We start from the raw sequence: 23,449 nt of genomic DNA, 5'->3' as shown, positions 1-23,449 counted from the left end.
GCCTCTGCCTAGACACACCTGCCTCCCTCTTCACTAAGCTGGCGGGTACCCAGGACTTCCAAGCAGGGAGCCATCTTCCTATTAATTATCTATCCCTGTGCCTGGCATAGAGAAGCTGATATACACTATTGGAGCACACGAGCTGACTCTTGGGAGGAACTTTTTTTTTTTTTTTTTTGTCTTTTGAGGGCCACACCTGAGGCATATGGAAGTTCCCAGGCTAGGGGTCGAATCAAGAGCTATAGCTGCTGGCCTATGCCAGGGCCACAGCAACGCCAGACCTGAGCCTCATCTGCCACCTACACCACAGCTCACGGCAATGCCGGATCCTTAGACCACTGATGGAGGGCAGGGACCAAACTGGAGTCCTCATGGATACTAGTTGGGTTCATTACTGCTGAGCCACGACAGGAACTCCTGGGAGGAACTTTAGAGTGGCTGTCCTCAGGCTTGTGGGTGGGGATGCAGATGAGAACAGCTTCCACCCCTCAAGTCCCCTGACTTCCTGGGAGGGGCTACGAGGGCGAGGGCAGCAAGTCACCCAAAGGATGAGGGGGCGGGCGTGGGAAGATCTCCCTGGAATCTTGTCTCCTGGGTGGGTGAAGAGTTACCCTTCCAGCTCTGAGAGGTGTTACTCTGGGCGTGTCTTCAGTGCAGGCAGGGGTGAAGAGTAACTTCAAGGGTAACGGCAGGCGCTTCCTGGGGGAGGGGGCTCAGGCAGGCCAGGCACTGTCAGATGAGAACAAGAAGTGGACATGCCACAGCAGCTGGTGGAGGTGGGGGGACCTCAGGGAGTAGAGGGTCAGTCTGAGTGAGGGATGGGCATGCAGGCAGCATCTGGGGAGGCCCCAGGGAGTCCAGGCCCCTGGGTTGTGATGCTGGCATTCCCACAGTGCTTCCCTCAGGCCTGGCACTCAGGGCCCTGCCAGTGGGAATTCATTTCACCCTCACCTCAATGCAGGGATAAGGGAACATCACAGACAGGGGATATGGTTGTTTCAGGTCACCCAGAGGCCGCTGGGTTTCTTGGAACCTTTCTTAAGCAGCTCATGTGGGGGCAGGTAGAATTAGTCAGTGGTGCCTGGGTAGAGTTAGGCTGCAGCTTCAACTAAGGATTGGGAGTTTGGGATTAGCAGATGTAAATAAACTATTATATATCAGATGGATAAACAACAGGTCCTACTGTATAGCACAGGAAACTATATCAATATCCTGAGATACACCATAATGAAAAAGAATATGAGAAAGAATATACATATAACTGAATCACTTTGCTGTGTAGCAGAAATCAACACAACATTGTAAATCAACTGTACTTCAATTTAAAAAATGAACATTAAGGAGTTCTTGTTGTGGCACAGTGGGAATGAATCCGACTAGGAACCATGAGGTTGCAGGTTCAATCCCTGGCCTCGCTCAGTGGGTTAAGAATCCCGCATTGCCGTGAGCCGTGGTATAGGTCACAGACACAGCTCAGATCGGGTGTTGCTGTGGCTGTGGCTTGGCTGGCAGCTGTAGCTCCAATCAGTCCCCTAGCCTGGGAAATTCCATTCGCCGAGGGTGCGGCTCTAAAAAAAAAAAAGGAAAAAAAAAAGATTCCTGGAGTTCCCCTTGTGGCTCAGTGGTTAACAAATGCGACTAGGAACCATGAGGTTTCGGGTTCAATCCCTGGCCTTGCTCAGTGGGTTAAGGATCTGGCATTGCCATGAGTTGTGGTGTAGGTCGCAGAGGCGGCTTGGATCACGAGTTGCCATGGTTGTGGTGTAGCCCGGCAGCTACAGCTCCGATTTGACCTCTAGCCTGGGAACCTCCATATGCCGCGGGAGTGGTCCTAGAAAAGGCAAAAAGACAAAAGGAAAGAAAAAAAAAAAAAGACTATTCCAAGACCCTTTTATAAATGAAGAGTTCTACTGAATATGACTTTAAAATTTTTTTTTTTGCCATTTCTTGGGCTGCTCCCGCGGCATATGGGAGGTTTTAGGCTAGGGGTCAAATCAGAGTTGCAGCTGCTGGCCTATGCTGCAGCCACAGCAACAAGGGATCTGAGGCATGTCTGTGACCTACACCACAGCTTACAGCAACACCAGATCCTTAACCCACCCACTGATCTAGGCCAGGGACAGAACCGAAGTCCTCATGGATACTAGTCAGAGATTCATTTCCGCTGCACCACAGTGGGAACTCCAAGTGGGCTTATTTTTAAACTGAAAATTTTGAAACTGTGCCAGAGAAAATATTTTTCAAATGGTGATAGAAAAACTTTTGTCTTGCCTTGTTTTATGGACTGAATTGTGTAAGCTCCCCCATCCCCATTCATATGTTAAAACTCCAGAGATTTCAGGAATGTGGCTGTGTGTGGAGACAGGGCCTTTAAAGAGGTGATTAAGTTAAAGGAGACACTGAATATAGGCTCTAATCCAATCAGACTGCTGTCTTTATAAGAGGGGGAAACTTGGACACAGACAGTACAAAGGAAGGCCACTTGAAGATATAGTGAGAAGGTGACCCTCTGCAGGCCAAGGAGAGAGGCCTCAGAGGAAACCAACTCTGTGAACACCTTGACCTTGGACTTTGAGGCTCCAGACCATGAGGGAATGAACTTCTGTGGTTAAGCCACCCTCGGTGGTGTTTTGCTAAGGCAGCCTGAGCAAGTGAATGTACCATAGTATAGCTGACCCTTGAAAAACAGGGGTTTGAACGGCTTGTGTTCATATATGTGCAGATTTTTTTCAATAAATGTATTGGAAAAGTTTTTTAGAGATTTGCGATGATTTGAAAACACCCACAGGCAAACCACATAGCTTAGAAATATTGAAAAAATTAAGGAAACGTTAGGTATGTCATGTATAAAATATACATACATACTAGTTTATCCTTGTGTAGGCACAGAGTGAGTGATATGTAATATAAAATTAATAATGTGTTAGTTTTCTTACTATTAACTTTACTTTCAAAGAATTACATTACTGTACAGTATGCCTCTCTCATAGTTGGAGAAACTGCATGTCAGCCTATTATCATAGATTTGCAAAAAAGTCTAACAGTTTCAGTACTGTATTATGAATATAACCATATACCATATGCCATATTTAATAATGATTCATTCATTAGTGTACAAGCTAGGCTACCAGGAAGCAATTATACTAGGGCGACTCGCGAAACAATCATATTGCTGTTTCTTTTTTCGGCTGTGTCTGCAGCATTTGGAAGTTCCTGGGCCAGAGATGGAACCCACGTCACAGCAGCAACCTGGGTCACTGCAGTGACAATGCCATATACTTAACTTGCTGCGCCATAAGGGAACTCTGCATAAATCTTTAAACCTGTAAATAAATATGAATTTTTTCACATTATCTTTTTTGTTTTTGATGTCTAGTGTTAGTAATACATACAACAGCTACAGTTTTTTGTCATATAAGACATTATTATTGTAGGTATTGATAGACAATTCAACTTGTAAGCATACTCATATTATCAGTATATATTGTACAAACTACCAATAAAGCTTCTTTATAATGTTCTTAATAACTTTTTCTTTCTTTTAGCTTAGTTTTTGGTAAGCATACAGTATATAATACTTATACGAAATATATGACTTTAATGGTAAGCTGTCTGGTCAAGAGGCTATTAGTAGTTAAGGTTGTGGGAAGTCGTACGTTATTTACAGATTTTTGACTATGTGGGGGTTGGTGCCCCTCACTCTTGGATTGTTCAAGGTTAAACTGTACAGTGAGAGATGAGTGTAGAATGTTCAAGACTTTATCGATTTGCTTGTCAATCTGTTTACTCCCCTGCTAGTTTGATCTATTTAGAAATTAATTTATAGGAGTGGATGAAAAGAAACTTAATATTGTTTGAACTGAATCATTAACGAGATGTAGAACTTTTGTTAAAAATCATTTCAGTCTTTACTTTCAGAGATGAATTTGTATTAAAAAAAAGAAAAAAAAAGAAGGCATATGTGTGTGTGACTGGGTCACTTTGCTGCACAGCAGAAATGGAAGAAACATTGTAAATCAACTACACTTTAATAAAAAAATTAAACAAAAAGCACATTTCCAACAACTTCATGTACTCCAACTAAATAATATTTTGGAAATAATCTGTGTAATCCTGGAGGAACTATACTAAGTGTTCTTCTGTCTTTTAAGGCATAGTTTGGAATGTCTAAGAATAGCTGTTGTTCACGACTAAAAAACGTGATATCACTCATTAAAAAGTCTCAAAGTGCACTCGGGTAATGGAATCCAGATGAGTCTGGAGAGTGGGCCTTAATCATCTCATTGCCCGAGAATCCTTACTCTCAAAAATAGCTAGAAAATGTCAGATGCTTAATAAATATTAATAACTGAAAATAAGAATTCCTACTTCACTGTGTGTAAATGTAATCATATTATTTTCCATGCTGTCATCCTCACAGTGGAATACCTATTTTCTGTTACATATTTTAATTTTAATTTGTCTCTTAGGAAAAACTATTATTATTGTAAGAGCTACTGGGAGACAAAAGGCATGTTCAAGTGGTCATATTAAATGATCAAACAACCGAAAAAGAACAAGGATGGTGCCAGAAACAAGGTTGAATAACCATTTTGGAGATGAATAATGGGCTGGTTACATCTGTAACCAGCAATGTAACTGAGCAGGACCCTGTGGGGCCTTCCTGGGGCAGGCCCTTCCCCCAGATCCTCTGCTGCCACTCCTCCCAGATGCACCTATATAATAGTACCTGATGCACATTTCCTGAGTTGTCTTTCAGATGCTAAAACCTCCACTAAATGGAATAAGTTAACCACTTAAGAACCTTGAGCTTAGCACCACGATGCTAACCACTGTGACCCCACCCTGTCACTTCACCATCAACCAATCAGAAAACTGCACACTCTTCTGAGACTGTGACGGCCCCCTACTCCCCAACCTGGCTTTTAAAAATGCTTTAAAAAAACCTTTGGGGAGTTCAGGTGTTTTGGGGGGCATGAGCCACCTATCTCCCTGTTTGGTCTGCAATAAATCTTTCTCTGCTCCAAACTTGGACGTTTCAGTTAGGGCTCACTGTGCCTTGGGCACACAAACTTGTGCTAACAATATACACATAAAATACTTGTTCAGGTAAGCTGTAGGAGGTAGGTGAGCTCTGGCCAAAACATTCTAGTCATCGATGTTCAGTTTATTATGTAATTAAACTCAGGAAAGGGACACTTTTGCATATGTTTCAGGGACTTATACTTGCAAACTCCTTTTCAAAACTGCTAATTGAATTGGCTGGTCTTTTAATTATTTAGAAATCAGGTACTATCATGAGTCAAAGATTTCTAATTAAGTTATTAATTCTTGAGATACTGTTTTTCTAGAATCCAAATTTTTAAATGGAATTTAGAAGTGATTAAAAAAAAAAATCCCTCACTAAGCAGAATCAGGCTAAGGGAGAGAAAAACATCCCCATCAAGAGTTATGAAGTAGCAAGCAGAAAGCTTCGAAAATCCCCCAAAAGGGGAGATGTGTAAACAATAAAAGTTCTGTTAAAAATAAGAACCAAGAAAGAATTCTAAAAAGCAAGGGAATTCTGCAAAGGACTTTACAAAAATCAGTCAAGTTTCAAGAGGAAAGTATAACAAAGTAAATCATAAGCCGCTCCTAAAGTGCTTAGCTAGCAGAATAAACCTATTTCGTTTTCTTTCTTGAAGCTCACAAGTCTTCTTACAGAGTATAAGGCAGCAGCAGAAAGCTTCAGAAGGTCTTGGGAAATGACACAAATGGGGTTAAATATGACTTTAAGGAAACTTAATCTGCTCCCCTTAGATAAGATTTTACTGCACTTGCTGCAATTCAGACTAAGGGTCTTTGATGGCTATAATGAATGAATGGAAAACATTTCAAGGTGACTTCTAGGCTAGCAATATCCAAAGAAACATTCTGCAATGATGGAAATATACTGTATCTTCTCTGCCCAAAGGAGAAGCCACCAGCTCTGTGTGGCCACTGAGCACTTTAAATGTCGGTAGTACTACTTATGAACTGAATTTTACATTTTATTTAATTTTAAGTAATTCAAATTTGAATCACCTCGCGTAACCAGTGGCTACAGTATTGGACAGTGCAGTATATAGGTCCTTTCCACCCTTTTAACTGAGGGCTGCAGACATCATTTTACTACAAATTCTTGGGTTTTCTGGGATATTACCCAAGGCTTCTAGGATCCCCAGGGGTAGGACAATCATAAGACTGTCCAAACTGGGACACATTGAGAAAGACAGGAGTGTTAGTGACAGTCAGGATGAGGCCAGAGGCATAATCTGGCACAGCCCAGGACACCCAGGAAGGGCTAGTTCCCCCATCCACAGGGCTTGCAGGTTCTTTAAGGAAGTAACTAGGTTGAACCTGGCTTCTTTGGGGGTTGCTGTCACAGATAATATTTAAGTATCTTCTCAGGTACACATTTTCATAATACCATGATTTTCTTTGCCCCAACAAACATTTACCACAATCTTTAAAACTCATTTTCTACTCTCCCAGTGACCCTCAGCCACCAAGTAAAGGAATGTCTAACAGCGTGCTAAAGGACCAAGTACGAACGGAAGTAAACAGTCAATCACTCTGGTATCTGAGCTTAGACCAAGTAAGTATCTGGAGAGCTAAATTAGCTTGGATATTTTAAGCTTTCCTCAGGCTTTTTGGTAAGAGGCAGAAACAACCAAAAAGAGCAGAGGTATTTCTTTGCAGTACTGGCACCCAGCAGTCCCTATACACATTCTCTCAAAGGTTTAAACTGGCCAGGCTGGGTTATAGCAGTTCTTTTAGTCCAGATCCTGGATTGTTTGGAGGAGTGGATCCCGGAAATACAAATATCAGTTGCTTTGGACCCTCTCTTAGTTTTCTGCCATCAGTAGAGGAAGGAAGCATATTGTGGTCAGCCTTGACAGTATATTTCAGTAGGACAGAGGCAACCCCCTGCACAGCACACAAGCTTCTCATGGTCAGAACTCAACCTGCTTTGAAATGGTGTAGAGGGACTTTTCTCTGACACAAAATACAGAACATGGATTGAAGCATCAAGTCATACAGGTAATTTACAAAATCCAGTTGTATCTATACACAGATGTCCTGAAAGCCACAGAGTCCTATGACAAGCCGGTTCTCAAGTACTCTGTCGGGCATGGCCTGGCTTTTCAAATGCCACCCATCTTTTATAACATGGCCTGTGTTGGACGCAGTCAAGTTTTGTATTAAGAAAAAAATATTTCAAAATTTAATAGGGATATGGATGAATAGGAAGAGAAAAAGGAATTATTCCAGGAGATTTACCTGCACGAAAGAGAACTTAGCAACACAATTAATTCAAACAATCAGAGGTAGGTTCTAAGAATCATTTGTCAAACGCTTTCACCAACCTGATAGCTCGAATGACAGTTTTAAGTGGTGGGGTGAGGTCCTCCACTGATACATCACACTGGCATCCTTTATCATCATACACATCATCCGTGCCAAGCGCTGTGTCAGCTGCAAGAGAAAATGGCCAGTTAACAGGACCAGCAGTGATTTTGTTTTAATTCTTTTTTTTTTGGCTGTGCCTGTAGCATATTGAAGTTCCTGGGCCAGGGATCGAACCCGCACCACAGCAGTAGCCTGGGACACAGCAGTGACAATGCCGGATCCTTAACCTGCTGAGCCAGGAGGAAACTTCCAGCAGTGATTTAAAACATGCTACTAAACGGGGGGAACTCACAGACTAAGCTCATAAATCAGTATGAATAAAGTCAGCCAATTGTTTTTCCCAATATTATTCTTTCTCCTTTCTCTACAGCCTCACCAATTTTATGTGATTTGACATGGCTACCATTCTATTTTCTTAAATTTTATTTTATTAAAGTATAGTTGATTTACAATATTGTGTTAATTTCTGCTATACAGGAAAGTGACTCGGTTATATACATATATTCTTTTCCATTGTTGTTTATGACAGGATATCGAATATAGTTCTCTGTGCTATATAGTAGGACCTTGTTTATCCATTCCACATAGAATAGTTTGCATCTGCTAACCTCAAACTCCCACTTCTTCCCTTCCTGGCCCCTCTCTCCCAAGGCAATCGCAAATCTGCTCTCTGTCTATGAGTCTGTGTCTGTTGGACATGACTGCCTTTCTGAGCTGTTTTCCATGGGGAAATGGGGCTGCTGTCACACTGTCTTTTCAGTAGTGGTGACAGATTTGTGTTGGTCCACCTGTGCTTTTTTGTCCAGTTCATTTGAAACTAGCAGCCAGAGTTGATATAACAGCTGTTTGGAGTTAGGAAAACAGTTTTTGCACATTTAATGAACTGGCCTGTATCTGGAGAGCTTGAAACCCATGGCCCTGACCCCATTAGTCCCATGTCCCGAACGAATGTGCTAAGCATTCAGTTCCAAGAACACTGACTCCTTATCAGTTACTGGACATGGGAAGCCCAGGAGAGAGCTTGCTTATGACAGCATGGTCAAAGCTGAGAGCAGATTCTCGGACTGGATAAGAAAATTGTCTCCTCATAAACGGAGCAAAATAACTTCTGATTTAATTGCAAAGTTTGGAAAAGGAGACAGGTTTACAATAAACACCAAATTAGTAAGGATTTATAAAATTAATAAGGAGTAAATAGATCATTGTGGCTTTTTTTTTTTCAGCAACAGAATATTGAAAGCAGGTTAAAACTCCTATAATGCAGAATAGGTTAAATAAATATGGCTCGGTTTATTTAATGGAATATGGAGAATCTGTTAAAAATGATGACTGATGACTGGAAAGATGTTGCAATATATTATTAAAGAAACAGCCTATATCTGGGATTAAGAGTGATTTCATTTTTCTGCTTGGCTATATTTTCTAAAATTTCTTCAATGAACATGTATGAACTTGGTAAAAAGTAACAGGAAAGTACTCATGAGAAAAGAGTTACGCAGCCTCCAAATACTGACCCTCTTTATTTATTTATTAAAAAAAATTCTTTTTGGCTGTGCCATGGCATATGGTAGTTCCCAGGCCAGGGCTTAAACCCTTGCTGCAGCAGTGACCCAAGCCACAGCAGAGATGTCAGATCCTTAACCCAAGGAGCCACCAGGAAACTCCTGAGCCCTTTAAATGTCGACATAACTCAAGGACTAATACTGCTTTCTTTCACCTTTGCTCTGCTCAGTGTTCATTTGCTAAGTCAAAAAAAAAAAAAAAAAAAGAAAGGGACTCTGCCATGGGCTGTCTTGGTTGGGTTAAAAGTCTGGAAAGGCTGTTGGAGGCCCATTCAAGGGCAGTGCTTACATTAGGAAGGCAGTTGGTGCACCATTCAATTCAGCAACGTACTGTGTGTTTACTGTGCATTGGAATCCAGGGGTGGGGTGGTGGAGGGGTGGGGAGTGAGGGAGGAGATGCAGATGAGTCTTTGCACTTAGATAAAGCTTTTGCATAATTAGTTTTTCTTTTTTTGTTTTTTTATGGCTGCACCTATGGCATATGGAAGTTCCCAGGCTAGGGGTTGAATTGGAGGTGTAGTTGCAGGCCTACACCACAGCCACAGTAATGGCAGATCTGAGCCTTGTCCGTGACCTACACTGCACCTCGCAGCAAGGATGGATCATTAACCCACCGAGTAGGGCCAGGGATTGAACCTGTGTCCTCATGGATAATAGTCAGGTTCCTTACTGCTGAGCCACAATGGGAACTTCAAGTTTTCTTATTTACAGCAACTGTGCGAGTTGGGGATGATGTGTCTGGATTTTAGATGCTGAATTGAGACCCAAAGAAGGTGAGTACTTCACCTGAGGCCTCAGCGGTGGTAACTGGAGCTGGGTAGTTGCAGGGCATGTCTCTGAATCCAGTTCGCTGGGGTCCCAAAGCCCTTGCCCTTTGCACCATATCACCCAGTGTCAGAACACACACAGGGGGTGGTAGTGGCAGCCAGCAGGTCAGGAGAGCTCTGGGGTGCAGCCTGTCCTGCTGGGTACCCTCAGCATCTCTCCAGAGAAGAGGGCCACAGTTCAAATGAGAGTGTGCCTATGAACTCTGTGTCTAACAGTCGGATCTGACTCAGAGATGACCTTGAGGGCAGCCGGCCCACTTCGTTAGGCTGACCACCCACAAAATATAGCCCTTTTAGCACATAAATATCAGACTCAAGATTTTAATGACAACCTTCCAGGAGCTGTTCATGATTTCCTCCTCCAACTGGATCCCAACCTGCTCTTAGTTGGTGTAGAGGGTTGAGTAAGTCTTGCCCCCAAATTCACATGCACTCAGAACATCAAAATATGACCTTATGTGGAATAAGGGTCTTTGCAGATGTAATTAAGGTAAAGTTTGAGATGAGCTCATACTGGATTAGGGTGGACCCTAAAGCCGGTGAGAGTATCCTTCAAAAACAGAAAAAGAGAAGATGAAGGAAGAGAGAAAACAGAAGGAGAGACAAGGACCCGCCAGAAGCTGAGAGAAGCATGGGATGGTTTCTCCCTCAGAGAAGTGACAGAAGTATGACTTATGGCCCACAGTGACAACACTAGTCACTTTTTTTTTTTTTAATTTTTATTTTTTATGAGGCATATGGAAGTTCCCAGGCTGGGGGTCAAATCAGAGCTGCAGCTGCCGGCCTACACCACAGCCACAGCAACGTGGAATCTGAGCCGTGTCTTCGACCTACACCACAGCTCACGGCAACAATGGATTGTTTAACCCACTAAGTGAGGCCAGGGATCAAGCCTGCATCCTCATGGGTACTATTTGGGTTCTTTACTGCTGATCCATGATGGGAACTCCTGTGTGCATCTTTAAAAAAATGTGTAACAGTATCTTCATCACAGGCATAGCAGTAAATAGCAAGAGGACAGACTGGCCTTCAAGAATAGGTCATCACTGGGAAAAATTACTTCAGGAGGACCAGATCCCTACCCTACAGGAAACGTCCCATTCCCTGGGACTGAGGAGGGTGTGTGCGAGGTGGGAGAAGGGGTTTCACATCCAGGCTGGGAGGCTGACAGAGCTGAAGCCACCACAAGGAGCCCTGTGGGATACCCAGACGTTAGCTGCCCAAAAGAGGTTTCTATCAACGCGCTTTGCTACGATTCCCAGGGCAGAATTCACGGGAGTTTTTATGCTGCTCTTCAAAGAGAGGCATAAAGCTGCTTTCTCTAGCTGAACTCTACTGAGGGGTGCTTATGACATGGTCCCCTCATCCCTCATAAAACTGGGGACTCTGGGGAGGTTACAGGAAGGCAGATTTTGCAAGGCTTGGATCAGTGGCTTATCTACTCGAAAATCCAATACAGCCAACCAGAACATGATGAGGCAGGTCCATATAATTGAGGCATAAAATTCAGGGTCCTTGGATTATTATGAGGTTAATGGAAAACTTATTCAGCAGGTAGGACTGTCACAAAAAGTGCAGAAGGAAAGGCAGTGAAGCTATAATGTGCACACTGACTGTAAGTGGAACTGGAACATCCCAAGAGATTACAAGGCCGTTTTCTCCCGGCTGAACACTGAACCCTTTCCTCCGTCCTGCTACCCAGAAAGACCTTGAGTCTCTTCATCTTGTTTAGGAACAGGCTGGGCAGAAGATGGGCGTCACTGATCCAAATGCCTCTTAGGGAATTTCATTATATCCTATAACTTGATTATTCAAAACATTTATGCTCCTCTCAGTTTTTAAAAATACGTTTGTTTTTTTTTTTTTGTAAGCTGGGTCAGAGCAAACTAATAGGACATATGTCTTTGCTGATGTACTGAAGCAAGGGCTGAGTCAGAGAACGTCTTATTTCAAAGCCACAAAAATGGGGAAAAATGCTATCTTTCTGTTTTTAAGTATCTGGAGATATCGCTATCGTTTCCAGTGAGGCTAACAACATGTTAAATGTCTTTCTCGTGATTCCTAGAGGCTTAAAACCCTCTGTGAACTCTGAGGCACCTGGGTGGGGCTACGCTTTCAGCCAAGGCTGGCTCTGTGCTCTCAGACCACACTGCTGGCCCTCTGCCCTGGCATTTTGGGAAATGTGGGTCATGGGAACATAAGCTTATGTGAGCACTGATCTGCAAAAGCCGTCATGAAGGGCAGTGTGCCAATGGGGTGAGGTGCTCCCCAAAGCCCTGCTCCCTGTGGGCAAGCCTCCCACGACCAGTGGGACTGCCCAGTGCACGCACAGTCTGTCCTTGGAGGAGAAGAAGTTTAAAATACAGTCTTAGCAGGACCTGACAGAACATTGTAAATCAACTATACTTTAATAAAAATAATAATAAAATACAATCCTTTGACTCCCCCAACTGGCTCTGTCTTCTATTAATTAGCAGTGTTCAGGATCTACTTTCAAATCTTGAGCTTTGTTTCTCTTGATTTTGGAAACCCTATTCCATAGTTTTTTGGAAAGAACTACTTGGACCTTACATGATAAAGAGAACATTCTGGAAACTTCTGCTATGTCCAAAGACTGTTTTTCTTTTTCCACTACAAATTTGGCTGTCAAGATGCAAGTGCTTAGGAAAAAAGGACAGGTAGTTTCTAGTTCATGTTCTTGGTCACCTGCTCTTACAGATTAGATTTCTTTTTACATTTCTTGACAAAATGATTAGAATGGTTTAGCTGGCCGTTAGAATCACCTGGGGAGCATTTAAAAAAATCTCAATACCCAGGACAAGCTGGAAGGTAGGCCTCAGAGTTTTCCCAGAGGAAGCTTCCCCTAGGAATTCATATGCGGCCAAGGACCATTGACTGTTAGTGGAAAATGGTGCCTCTGTTTCTCCCAGCCAGAACCGAGGTATGTGTGTGACTCATCTGCCATTGGACTTAAACTAATTCCCCCAGTTTCCCTTCATACCACAGTATATTTTGCACAATCTGAGACACTTGTAGGTGCTTCCCAGGACAACAGGAAATACATCATAAAAGGCAGAAAAAGAAATTCCTTACAAACTAGTGCCTTGGGAACAAGGTTTCATCACCTTTTTTGCTCAACCTTGGGGCCTCAGGTTTCTGAATTCCAGCCACTGTTTTCCATCCCTCAGCCACCTGACACCCTGCTCTTCAGGCTGTGACTCTGTTCTCTTTGAACTGTTTTTCCATCCAAGAAGCTTGCATGTTCAGAGACCAAAATAAATCAAATTGTCAAAACTGAGCAGAAAACATTTGTTTTGTCTGCGGAGGAATTGTAATGTCCTGCTGTTTGGGTCATTAGGAGGAATTATAAAGGAAACAGCTGACAGCTTTGGTCACAAAGACAGAAAAATGTTACTACCCGATATAGCTAAATTACAATGTAAAAGAAAATACCTGATTAGGAAAAAATAGAAACATAAGAAAAAGCTTAATATTTATAAAATATAAAAAGCTTATTTGAACGGATCACAATTCAAAATACAAATGTAAAAATAAATCAGTCAGGGAAGACCACCAGTAGCAAAAAAAAGAAAAAAATGATAGAAAACTTTTCAACCTAACTAGAAATTAAAAAAAAAATTAAAATAATTTGAAAGTATGGACTTACATCTATTTAATAGCAAAAGAATAATAATTAATACTAACCAAACTGCGGTGAATCTGGTACACTGTGACCTTTGCTAGTGACAATCTAAGTCAGAACAAAGGTTTGTTTTTTTTTTTTTTGCTTTTTGGGACCACACCCAAGGCATATGGAGGTTCCCAGGCTAGGGGTCGAATCAAAGCTACAGCTGCTGGCCTACACCACAGCCACAGCAAAGCAGGATCTGAGCCGCATCTGTGACCTACACCACAGCTCATGGCAACACCAGATCCTTAACCCACTGAGCAAGGCCAGGGATCGAACCCGAAACCTCGTGGTTCCTAGTTGGGTTTGTTTCCACTGCGTCACAACAGGAACTCCAGAATGAAGTTTTATGGTAAGAAAAAAAATTTAAAAAATTAAAAATCAGCAATCTTTTACTTTTATACTAGGGGAGTTATCTTCGGAAAATAATTTCAAAAAGAAAACAAAGATAGTTTAATGCAATAATGTTTATTGCATTATTGCCTATTGTAGAGAGAAGAGAGTTATATAAGTTTTCAATGTCCCCAAGTAGGAAACTCTAAATTATAGTATTTGATCATGATGGTGTACTGCATAGCTGTGAAAAAATTATGAATAGTATATAAGAGTATGAAAGTATTTTTAAGTGTTCAGTAAAATTAAAATAGGCTAATTATAACCATGTACAATGATGTACATAAAAAGAAAACTAGGAGTTCCCGTTGTGGCTCAGTGGTAATGAATCTGACTAGTATCCATGAGGATGTGGGTTTGATCCCTGGCTTTGCTCAGTGGGTTAAAGATCTGGCATTACTGTGAAGTGTAGTGTAGGTTGCAGACACGGCTCAGAGCTGGCATTGCTGTGGTTGTGGTGTAGCCTGGCAGCTGCAGCTCCAATTCAACCCTTGCTTGGGAACTTCCATACGCTGCAGATGTGGCCCTAAAAAAAAGCAAAAAAAAAAAAAAAGGAAAACCAGTTAGAAGTGAGTATGCAAAAATGAAATTAGGAGTTCCTGCTGTGTTTTTGGGTTAAGGATCCAATGCTGTCTCTGCAGTGGTTTGGGTTGCAGCTGAGGCATGGGTTTGAACCTCGGCCTGGGAACTTCCATATGCTGCTGGTGTGGCCAAAAAAAAAAAAAAAGAAAGAAAGAAAGAAAATAAATCAGCAGTATTAGGGAATGTGATTATAGATGTTTTAGATTACTTTTAAAATTCCTTAAGGAATATAAAGATTTTTTTTCCATCACAAAAATAATATATACCTTTTGAAATAGAGTATTTGAAAAAACAGGAAAACAATTAGAATGAAGAAAAAAAGACTTCCCAAGTTCCAGAACTTAAACTACCACTGTCATATGTTTCTTATGGTAAAAATGTGACAGCTATAAATTTGCAATACATTTTAGAAATTTAAATTAAGCGTGTAATGATTCTATTCCTCTATGATGTAAGGAACACACATTAAAAAGGGGACTATTAATGGTGGTGATAACTAATTTATTACATCCTGTTACAAATTATAATTTATTTTCCAAGGGTTCCTTACTTCTGCTGCTGCTTGTTTTTCAATTACCTTTCCCCCACTATCATTTCCTGGCACCTTAAATATCATCCTAAATTTAGAGTCTCCACTTTAGCCATGTGCTAGTTCAAAGGCAACTTCTTTAATCCAGCTAGAGTTTAGAATAACTGCTTAGGCCCTGATGTTGCAGCACAATTTTATTTCGCTATTCCTTGGCTGGGGACTTTTTTTCTGTTCTGTGATAGTTGCTGCTAAGTCACCAAGAGACATATTGGGTCCTTTAGACACTAATAAGAAACCCAGAAAAATATTCCAGATTATATACATATATTTTTTTTTTTGGCTGCGCCCATGGCATGTGAAAGTTCTCTGGCCAGGGATTGAACTCTTGCCACAGCAGCAATTCTTGCCACAGCAGTGACAACACTGGATCCCTTTTAGGCCACCAGGGAACTCCTAGATAATATCTTTTTTGCTTGAGACTTTTGTCTTAAATAATTTTTATTTTAACTTTTTTTCCCTCTCATTATGACAGTAATACATGCTCTCTAGAAACTTTGAAAATTTGAATTTTAAATTAAATCATAAAGAATGAGAAAAATTTGTGGTTCAGGTAAATCCTATTAAATTTTGGCCTATTCCCTTCCAGTATCTTTTTCTCTGCATGAACTGATGTTTAATGTCAAAGTCAATTTCTCAACATAGATCAGAAATTGAACACCTCTGGTTGCCCAGTGAGGGAACTTTATTTTGAGAGCTCAAAAGCCATTATTCAGCCTCATCTTATTCTATGTCTTCTTTATCTCATGCTCATGCTCCAGCTACGCCAGACTAGGCATAGTTTCCCAAGATGCTGTCTATAATAAGGTGCGTTATTACCTTTGGATAGTTTCCCAAGGGCTATTCTCTGCACACCCCATCCACTCTCCTTTCCTTTTCGGGGGTAGGGGGAGGGCTGGTAATCTGTCATGCTGAATTTGCAGCAGACGGATTATTACATGCCTAGAGTATCACAAAAGCAAGGAGCAGCCCCCCCACAAAGAAAAGAGCATCAGAATATTTAGAACAAATCATTTACCCTTCAGTGGACTCTAACTTTTGTGCCATTCTGAAAACTAGAATTTCATTTTGCAGTTTAACAATTTCTGTTTATTTCGAGTCATCCAAAGCAAAGAAGATGAGGTATGGAGGGCAGCAGGACAGAGTTTAGAGCCTAAGATCCAGTTTTCCAATCACAAACTTTTCAAGAGTCTACGATCCCCAAGATTGAGGCAGCCCTGTCCTCCCGTACTGGGTACATGTATGTCTTATATTTGTTGTGCACAAGCCCCTTTCCTTGCTAGACGGTCAGCTCTGTGAAGGCGAGGTCCTTGTCTTGTGTCCATCTACCCTGTGCCTTCTTATCCACGGACCTACTGCCCCTAGAAAACTTATGGTACAAAGACAATCCTCAATGCACGTTTATTTCATGAACGTTGATGAATTTCTTCCTGGTACCACTACAGCCCTCCCTTTGACTTCCATAAAGTCTGGACGTAGGATTTTAAAAATAAATGAATTCTGCAGTTAGGAGATGGCCCTGCACTGTGATCTTATACACTTGGTGAATCAGCTCCTGGAAGGTAAGTGATGAGTGTTTTCACAGAAGAGGTTGTCACCCGAGAGGTCTCAATGGGCTCCCGTTTCTCAGCTCTGTGTTCAGTGGTGGCTGAATGCCTTGGGTGCTTTGTGGCATGAAGTGGGCCCTTCACTGTATTCATGAAAGGTGTCACTCATTTCAGTCCTTGTGTGTGAGATGGGTTTACAAATATGAGCTGTAAGTTAAAATGCTGTACCGCCAGATTGGAAATGTTGTGTTCATTTTACAGATGAAGAAGCTGCAGCTCAGTGTGAAAAACAGCGTGAGTGGGGCCCTTTAAAATAGAACTGGAGCACCCATTCCAGAGGAACTGCCTTACATGTCCTATTTTCTGAACCTGTGAACTGGGCCAAACTGCCAGCAATTCTAAGAAGTCAGCAAGAATGAGAAAACCCTGTTGTAAGGACTGATAAAAATGAACATTTACCTTGTGACCACCTTGCCTGACTAATCAGTGAAGTTTAAATCTAGCTTTGCTTGTCAGCACCAGCAAACTCTTCTTAAAAACAACCTATCTCATCTTCCTCTTTTTTTTTTTTCATTAAGAACACTGATTCCCTCTCCTATAAATGGGAATTAAAAAAAAAGATACACATGAACTAATTTACAAAACAGACTCACAGACATAGAAAACAAATGTATGGTTACCAGAGGGGAAAGGGGGTGAGAAGGATAAATTAGAAGCTTGGATTAGCAGATACAAACTATTATGTATAAAATAGATAAACCACAAGGGACCAGCACAGGGAACTATACTCAAGATCTTGTAAAAACTTATAACGGAAAACAATTGAAAAAAAAAAAATGTATAACTGAATCACTTTGCTGTAAACCCGAAACTAACAAAACACTGTAAATCAACTATACTTCAATTTTCTAAAAAAAGAGAAAAAACCAAGGCCATGGCTCTCAGTGAGCAACTCTCCAATGGCGCTCCGTTTTTTTTCCAGAGTAAAAAGCCCAAGTCTTCATAAGGCCTGCAAGGGCCTAGGTGCCTGCCCCACCCCCTCTTCTGGTCTGACCTCATTTCCCATCACTCTCCCCTCCTTCTTTTTTCTCTAGGTCCCCTTGAAGGAACCAGGCACCTGTCTCCCTCCAGGGAATGCTCCTTTCTAGATAGCTGTGAGGCTCCTTAGCTGTTGAGCTCTCTGCTTAGTATGGATTCTCCAGGAGAACCATCTGGACCACCTTACCCAAGGCTACACACTGAACTCCATCCACCATCCATTCTCCTTAGTCACCTTTTCTTTCTTCCACATCGCTTGTCACTTTTCAACATACTCAACAATTTACTATTTTGTCCTCATTATTTATTCATCTTCCTACTAGAATATAAGCTCCATAAAGCCCAGTGTCTTGTTCTCTAAGGTAGCTCGAGCACCTGGAATCATGTGCCTGGAACAGGGTAAGCAAGCTAATATTTATTGAGGAAGCCAGTCAAGGTGAGTGGTACCCCTCCACGCTATCTGATCACAACATATAACTCATTTACTAACCTCTGGATTTTGGCTTTACTGTTTTCTCTTTTAGCAGTTTTTTTGGTTTGTTTTTAAACCTTGGGATCCTACCGTGAAAAAATTCCATTTTTGCTCATAATGTTTACTTTTTATAGGATTTATTTTAAAATAGGATTTCCCCCCAGTGGTCCATGAAAACATTTAAGTGGCAAAATAAGCTTAAAGCAAAAGCATGAATAACTTCTGTAGTAGAACTCAAGAAATATTTGTTGAATAAATATTGTACACTACACTTTTATTTTCAGGTTGAAATGCAACCTGTGCGTCCACTTTATATTTTTAAAATTTTTTATTCTTTTAGGGCCGCCCTGCATCATACAGAAGTTCTCAGGCTAGGGGTCAAATCAGAGCTACAGCTGCTGGCCTATGCCATAGCCACAGCCATGCAGGATCTGAGCCGTGTCTGCGACCCACACCACAGCTCATGGCAATGCCAGATCCTTAGCCCACTGATCGAGGCCAGGGATCAAACCTGTGTCCTCATGGATACTAGTCAGGTTTGTTACCACTGAGCCACAACAGGAACTCCTGTGTGTCCACTTTAAAGTCTTGAGTCTATAGAGTTTCCATTGTGGCGCAGTAGAAACAAATCCAACTAAGAACCTTGAGATTGTGGGTTCAATCCCTGGCCTCGCCCAGTGGGTTAAGGATCTGGCATTGCCATGAGCTGTGGTATAGGTCGGCAGCTGTAGCTCTGATTTGACCCCTAGCCTGGGAACCTCCATATGCCTTGGGTGCAGCCCTAGAAAAAAAAAAAAAAAGAAAAAATAAATTCTTGATTCTGTAAGTTTACAATTAATAAATAATAGAATTTTAATATCAGTAACACAAGCGTGAGGGAGCTCTCTCTAGCTAGCCATATCATCCATATTAATAAAATAAAGAAGGCCAACCGGACTTATTTTTTTCTTCAGGAACAATGTGACATTAACGGAAATGTAAATATATTACAGTGAGGTACAGTGTAACTTCACATGTCACTTTTGATCCTCACTCCCCTGTGTTTTTCCAAATGTGACCTTTAACCTAGTACTTTATAGTGTTAGTTCTTCAGGGACAAATTGTGAAATTTCAGTCATGTGACCATTGTTTACTCTGTTCTGAATCTTAGGAGATTTGGAGTGAACAGCCTAAAAGTGAGCTCTTTTAAGAATTGGGAAATCATCTCATTGAATTCTTTTTTGTTGTTATAATGCCTGGGATTTTATTATTACTATTTTTTCTTTTTTGGTCACCCTGTGCCATATGGAGTTCCTGGGTCAGGGATCATATTCCAGCTCAAGTTACGACCTATGCCACAGCTATGGCAATGCTGGGTCCTTAACCCACTCGGCTGGGCTGGGGATCAAACCTGCGTCCCAGTGCTCCAGAGATGATGCTAATCCCATTTTGCCATAATGGGTACTTCTCATCAAACTCTTATAGAAATAAAATATAATTATATAAGGGAATTTTTGATCCATCTGTGAACATATTCTCATTAAATTTTTTTTTCTAGGCAGTAGCATTAAAATTACAGTACTAGGAAAAAATTCTGAAAAATAAAAATTTTGTTGGAGTTCCACTAGTTCCCACTGTGGTACAAGGGGATTGGCATGGTCTTGGGGGTGCTGGGACACAAGTTTGATCCTGGGCTCGGCAGAGTGGGTTAAGGATCCAGTGTTGCCACAGCTGTGGCTTAAGTTGAAACTGGGGCTTGGATCTGAACCCTGGCTGGGGAACTCCATGTGCTGTGGGGTGGACAAAAAAGAAAACAAATTTTGTTTTTACTGGAAAAGAGTCCCAGTATTCATATGTGGGACATATATTTGTTTCAAAATAACATATCCTCTTGTGGTTTTAAAGCAATGTACTAGTTAAAGAGATAATTTTAATATTTTGAACAGATAATTGTGTTTTCTTGTGTATTTTTACCAAAGCAGTTGCACCTTATATAGCAAATGTTATGTTAGCACACCTGAAGATTACAGATTGATAAAGATTGCATAACTTAGCTGTGCTCGCTCTTTATTTTATTTTTTGGCGTTACAGCATTCTCTATTTGGAGTGGAAAACTGGGGACACAAAATAAAGTCCTAATACCCACAACAGAAATGAAGAGGAACATTCAAATACACTATCAGAGGACATGCAGCTTACTTTTTTCCCCCCTAAAAAGTTAGATGTAGATTATCCTGTGATTACCACATTTGAAAAAATGGCTCTATATATCATGAAAACTTCCTCAGCTCCTTTAAAGATTCTCATAGTAAAGAGAAAATACAAATAGTCTTTGACTGGATTTGACTACTTTGTTGTTGGCATGGCCCAGCATCAGTTTCTACATCTGTTTGATTTTCATACACAATAAGAAATACATTTGATTTTATGACCCAGCGTGCACACCCACACATGCACGTGTACACACACACACAAGTTCCCTTCTGGGTTAAGATCATAGAATGAATATACACATTTCAGAGTTCCCATCATGGCTCAGGGGAAACGAATCTGACTAGCATCCATGAGGATGCAGGTTTGATCCCTGGCCTTGCCCAGTGGGTTAAGGAACCGATGTTGCCATGAGCTCTGGTGTTAGTCGCAGATGTGGCTTGGATTCTGAGGTTTCTGTGGTTGTGGCATGGGCCAGCAGCTACAGCTCCGATTTGACCCCTAGCCTGGGAACCTCCATATGCCTTGGGTGCAGCCCTAAAAAGACCAAAGCCAAAAAAAAAAAAAAAGAATGAACATGCACATTTAATTTTTTTTTTTTTTGGCCATGCCCATAGCATATGGAAGTTTCTGGAACAGGGACTGAACCCAAGCCACAACAGCAACCCAAACTGCTGCAATGACAACATCAGATCCTTAACCTGCTGCACCGAAAGAGAACTCCTCATACACATCTAATCTTGATCCCTCTGAAAAACTCACTAAATCTATAGTGATGATACTTTTACAAAAGACATAAACCCATAAAAGAACAGAAGAGGAGAGGAGGCAGCAACAACATAATTTTGAAAGTAGGGAAGCAGGTGCACAGGTTAGGCAGCTGACTGGCTGATGCCAGAGAGAAAACTCTATGCCAAGACTGAGAAAAGCCGAGAAACAACACTTGTGATAAGTCAGGAATTGGCAGCATTCAGCACCTGTGGGGATAACAAAGATGAGGAAGACTGGGTGCCATCTGCCCAGTCTTGGGTGTAACTCCTCTCTTCTTCCAGTAGGTGACTGACTAGAGGGCTTCGGATGAGGGGTCATCAGGCATGTGCATTATACCAAAAACCAGGGTGTCAAGTGACTAAGTACAGCCTGAATGCTGAGAGCCCACGGGCACCCATCACCATCATAGCAAATGCAGGAGGACCATTTCAAGGTGGGAGTTTGGAGAAGTACTCTCTAGGGGATCCGATCAGACCAAGAAAAAGAGCTGAAGGTACTGACCCCAGAAATTCCCCAGGAAATGGCTGACCCAGATCAACCTATAGTGAAGGTCAAAATTGATCAGCTTCAAACCAATACTCGGAAGCTCCAGTCACCCTTGTTTTCCACACTTCACTATGAGGAGACATCAAGGTTTACTAAATATCTAAGGAAATCTTCCCATACAAAGAGATCAATGTCAACTAGAAATAAAGGAAAAGAAAGCTTGGTCTTAAAGCAAGATACTGTATCTATGAAACAAAATAGGAAGCTAAACGAGAGGGACGTGGTAAACAACAACAACAAAGAACCTTTGAAATGATAGGTTTAGATGATAAGGTTGGCTGAAACTCCTAGAAAACAGAACAAAAAGACAGAGAGGTGGAAAATGGAAGAGGGAAGAAGAAAGTCGGAGGGCCAGCCCACAAGTCCTGCTGCTAAATAATGCATTTCCATGTGAGACAAAGAGAAAATGAAGAGAGGCGATCATTTAAACAAAACAAAACATTCTAGAACAGAAGGCCATTTGAGACCAGTTTGAAATGATCCCTTGAGTATCCACTACAGTAGATAAAACAGTGAAATGTCCTTTTCTGTCTTCAGTGAGATGTCTGTTTCTTCCTTTTGTCTGTTTTCTAATTCCAGGAATATGGAGTTCCTGGGCTAGGGATCAGATCTAATTTGCAGTAGAGATTTAAGCCGCAGCTGCAAAACCCAATGTGCCAGGCCAGGGATTGAACCTGTGTCCCAACACTCCCAAGACACCGCTGATCCCGTTGCACCACAGCAGGAATGCCTACTGCTGAGTCTTGTCTTCTTTATATATTCTAGAAACTACTCTATGTTGGAACGTGGTTTGCAAATATTTTCATTCAGACTGCAGCTTGTCTTTTCATCTTCTTAATAAGGTAGTTTGCAGAGCAAATGTTTTAAATTTTCATAAAGTTCACTTTGTCAGTTTCCTTTTATGGACTGTATTTCTGGTGCCAAGTCTAAGAACTTTTTGCTTAGCTCTGGATCCTGAAGACTTTCTCTTTTTTTTTTTCTAAAAGTTTTATAGTTTTAAGTTTTATGTTTAGGTCCATGATTCATTTTGCATCAATCTTTATTATTTAACTTTTAAGACGAGGCAAACGTATTATGTTAATAAAATAAAAATTCTTTGAAAAAAAAATCTAAAAGGCTTATGAAATAATATTGCCTCTTACTACTTCTGACATTCTATTTTCTATTCTGTCCTACCCCCTCCCATCCTATCCCATATCTTCCTATCTCATCTTGTTCCATTTCATTAAGAAATTACCAATCATAACTCATTACTTTGATTTCATGACACTATACCGTAGATTGAAAAGTACAGTAGATGCATTTTTCTGCCTGGTGTGCAACCTCAGTTTTACTTTCTTTTCATTATTTCTTCTTTTCTAACTTCTCCATCATCAGTTCCATCTCAGATGTTTTAAGAAAAAATCACCTACTTCTCTTTGGCACAAAAGATAAAAACTCTTTTTTCCTAAGAGGTTTCTTACCTGCTCCCTTTTCATGTGCCTTCCTGCCAGGTGGCACACAGAAATGTGCGCCATCTGCAACTTATGTGAATTAAGAGTCCTACGTATAAGGGAGGGCACAGGGCGGTTCAGCACAAGCTAAAATATTTGAAGCCTGGGCAAATGAGAGATACTCTTGTCACTTTCCCTTTAAAGTTCTGTAACTGTTTACAGTCACTTCGAAATAGAACACCATGTCCCTAACCTTCACAAAACTACATTCTTGGTAACTCCCTAAAATATGATGTATCTCAACTTTCAGTACAAACTTAGCACACGGCTGATTATTCCAAGGCAGGTAAAACAGACACAGTGCCTGCCGACCACAGGAAACT

General features: G+C 41.3%; 1 protein-coding gene across 3 annotated transcripts in view; it reads right to left on the bottom strand.

Annotated features, from left to right (window-relative positions):
• Nucleotides 1–23,449, bottom strand: part of KCNQ5 (potassium voltage-gated channel subfamily Q member 5) — a 504,606-nt gene that overhangs the window by 21,807 nt on the left and 459,350 nt on the right. For all 3 annotated transcript variants that reach the window (XM_047760371.1, XM_047760380.1, XM_047760389.1), the window contains one exon: nt 7,389–7,497. In XM_047760371.1, the coding sequence (XP_047616327.1) occupies nt 7,389–7,497 (109 nt within the window). The remainder of the gene's footprint in view (nt 1–7,388; nt 7,498–23,449) is intronic.

The sequence above is a fragment of the Phacochoerus africanus genome, chromosome 2 (genome assembly GCF_016906955.1).
Source record: "Phacochoerus africanus isolate WHEZ1 chromosome 2, ROS_Pafr_v1, whole genome shotgun sequence".
Classification (NCBI taxonomy): domain Eukaryota; kingdom Metazoa; phylum Chordata; class Mammalia; order Artiodactyla; family Suidae; genus Phacochoerus; species Phacochoerus africanus.
The sequence above is the reverse complement of the archived record's forward strand: the minus strand, read 5'-3'. Positions and strand labels throughout refer to the sequence as shown.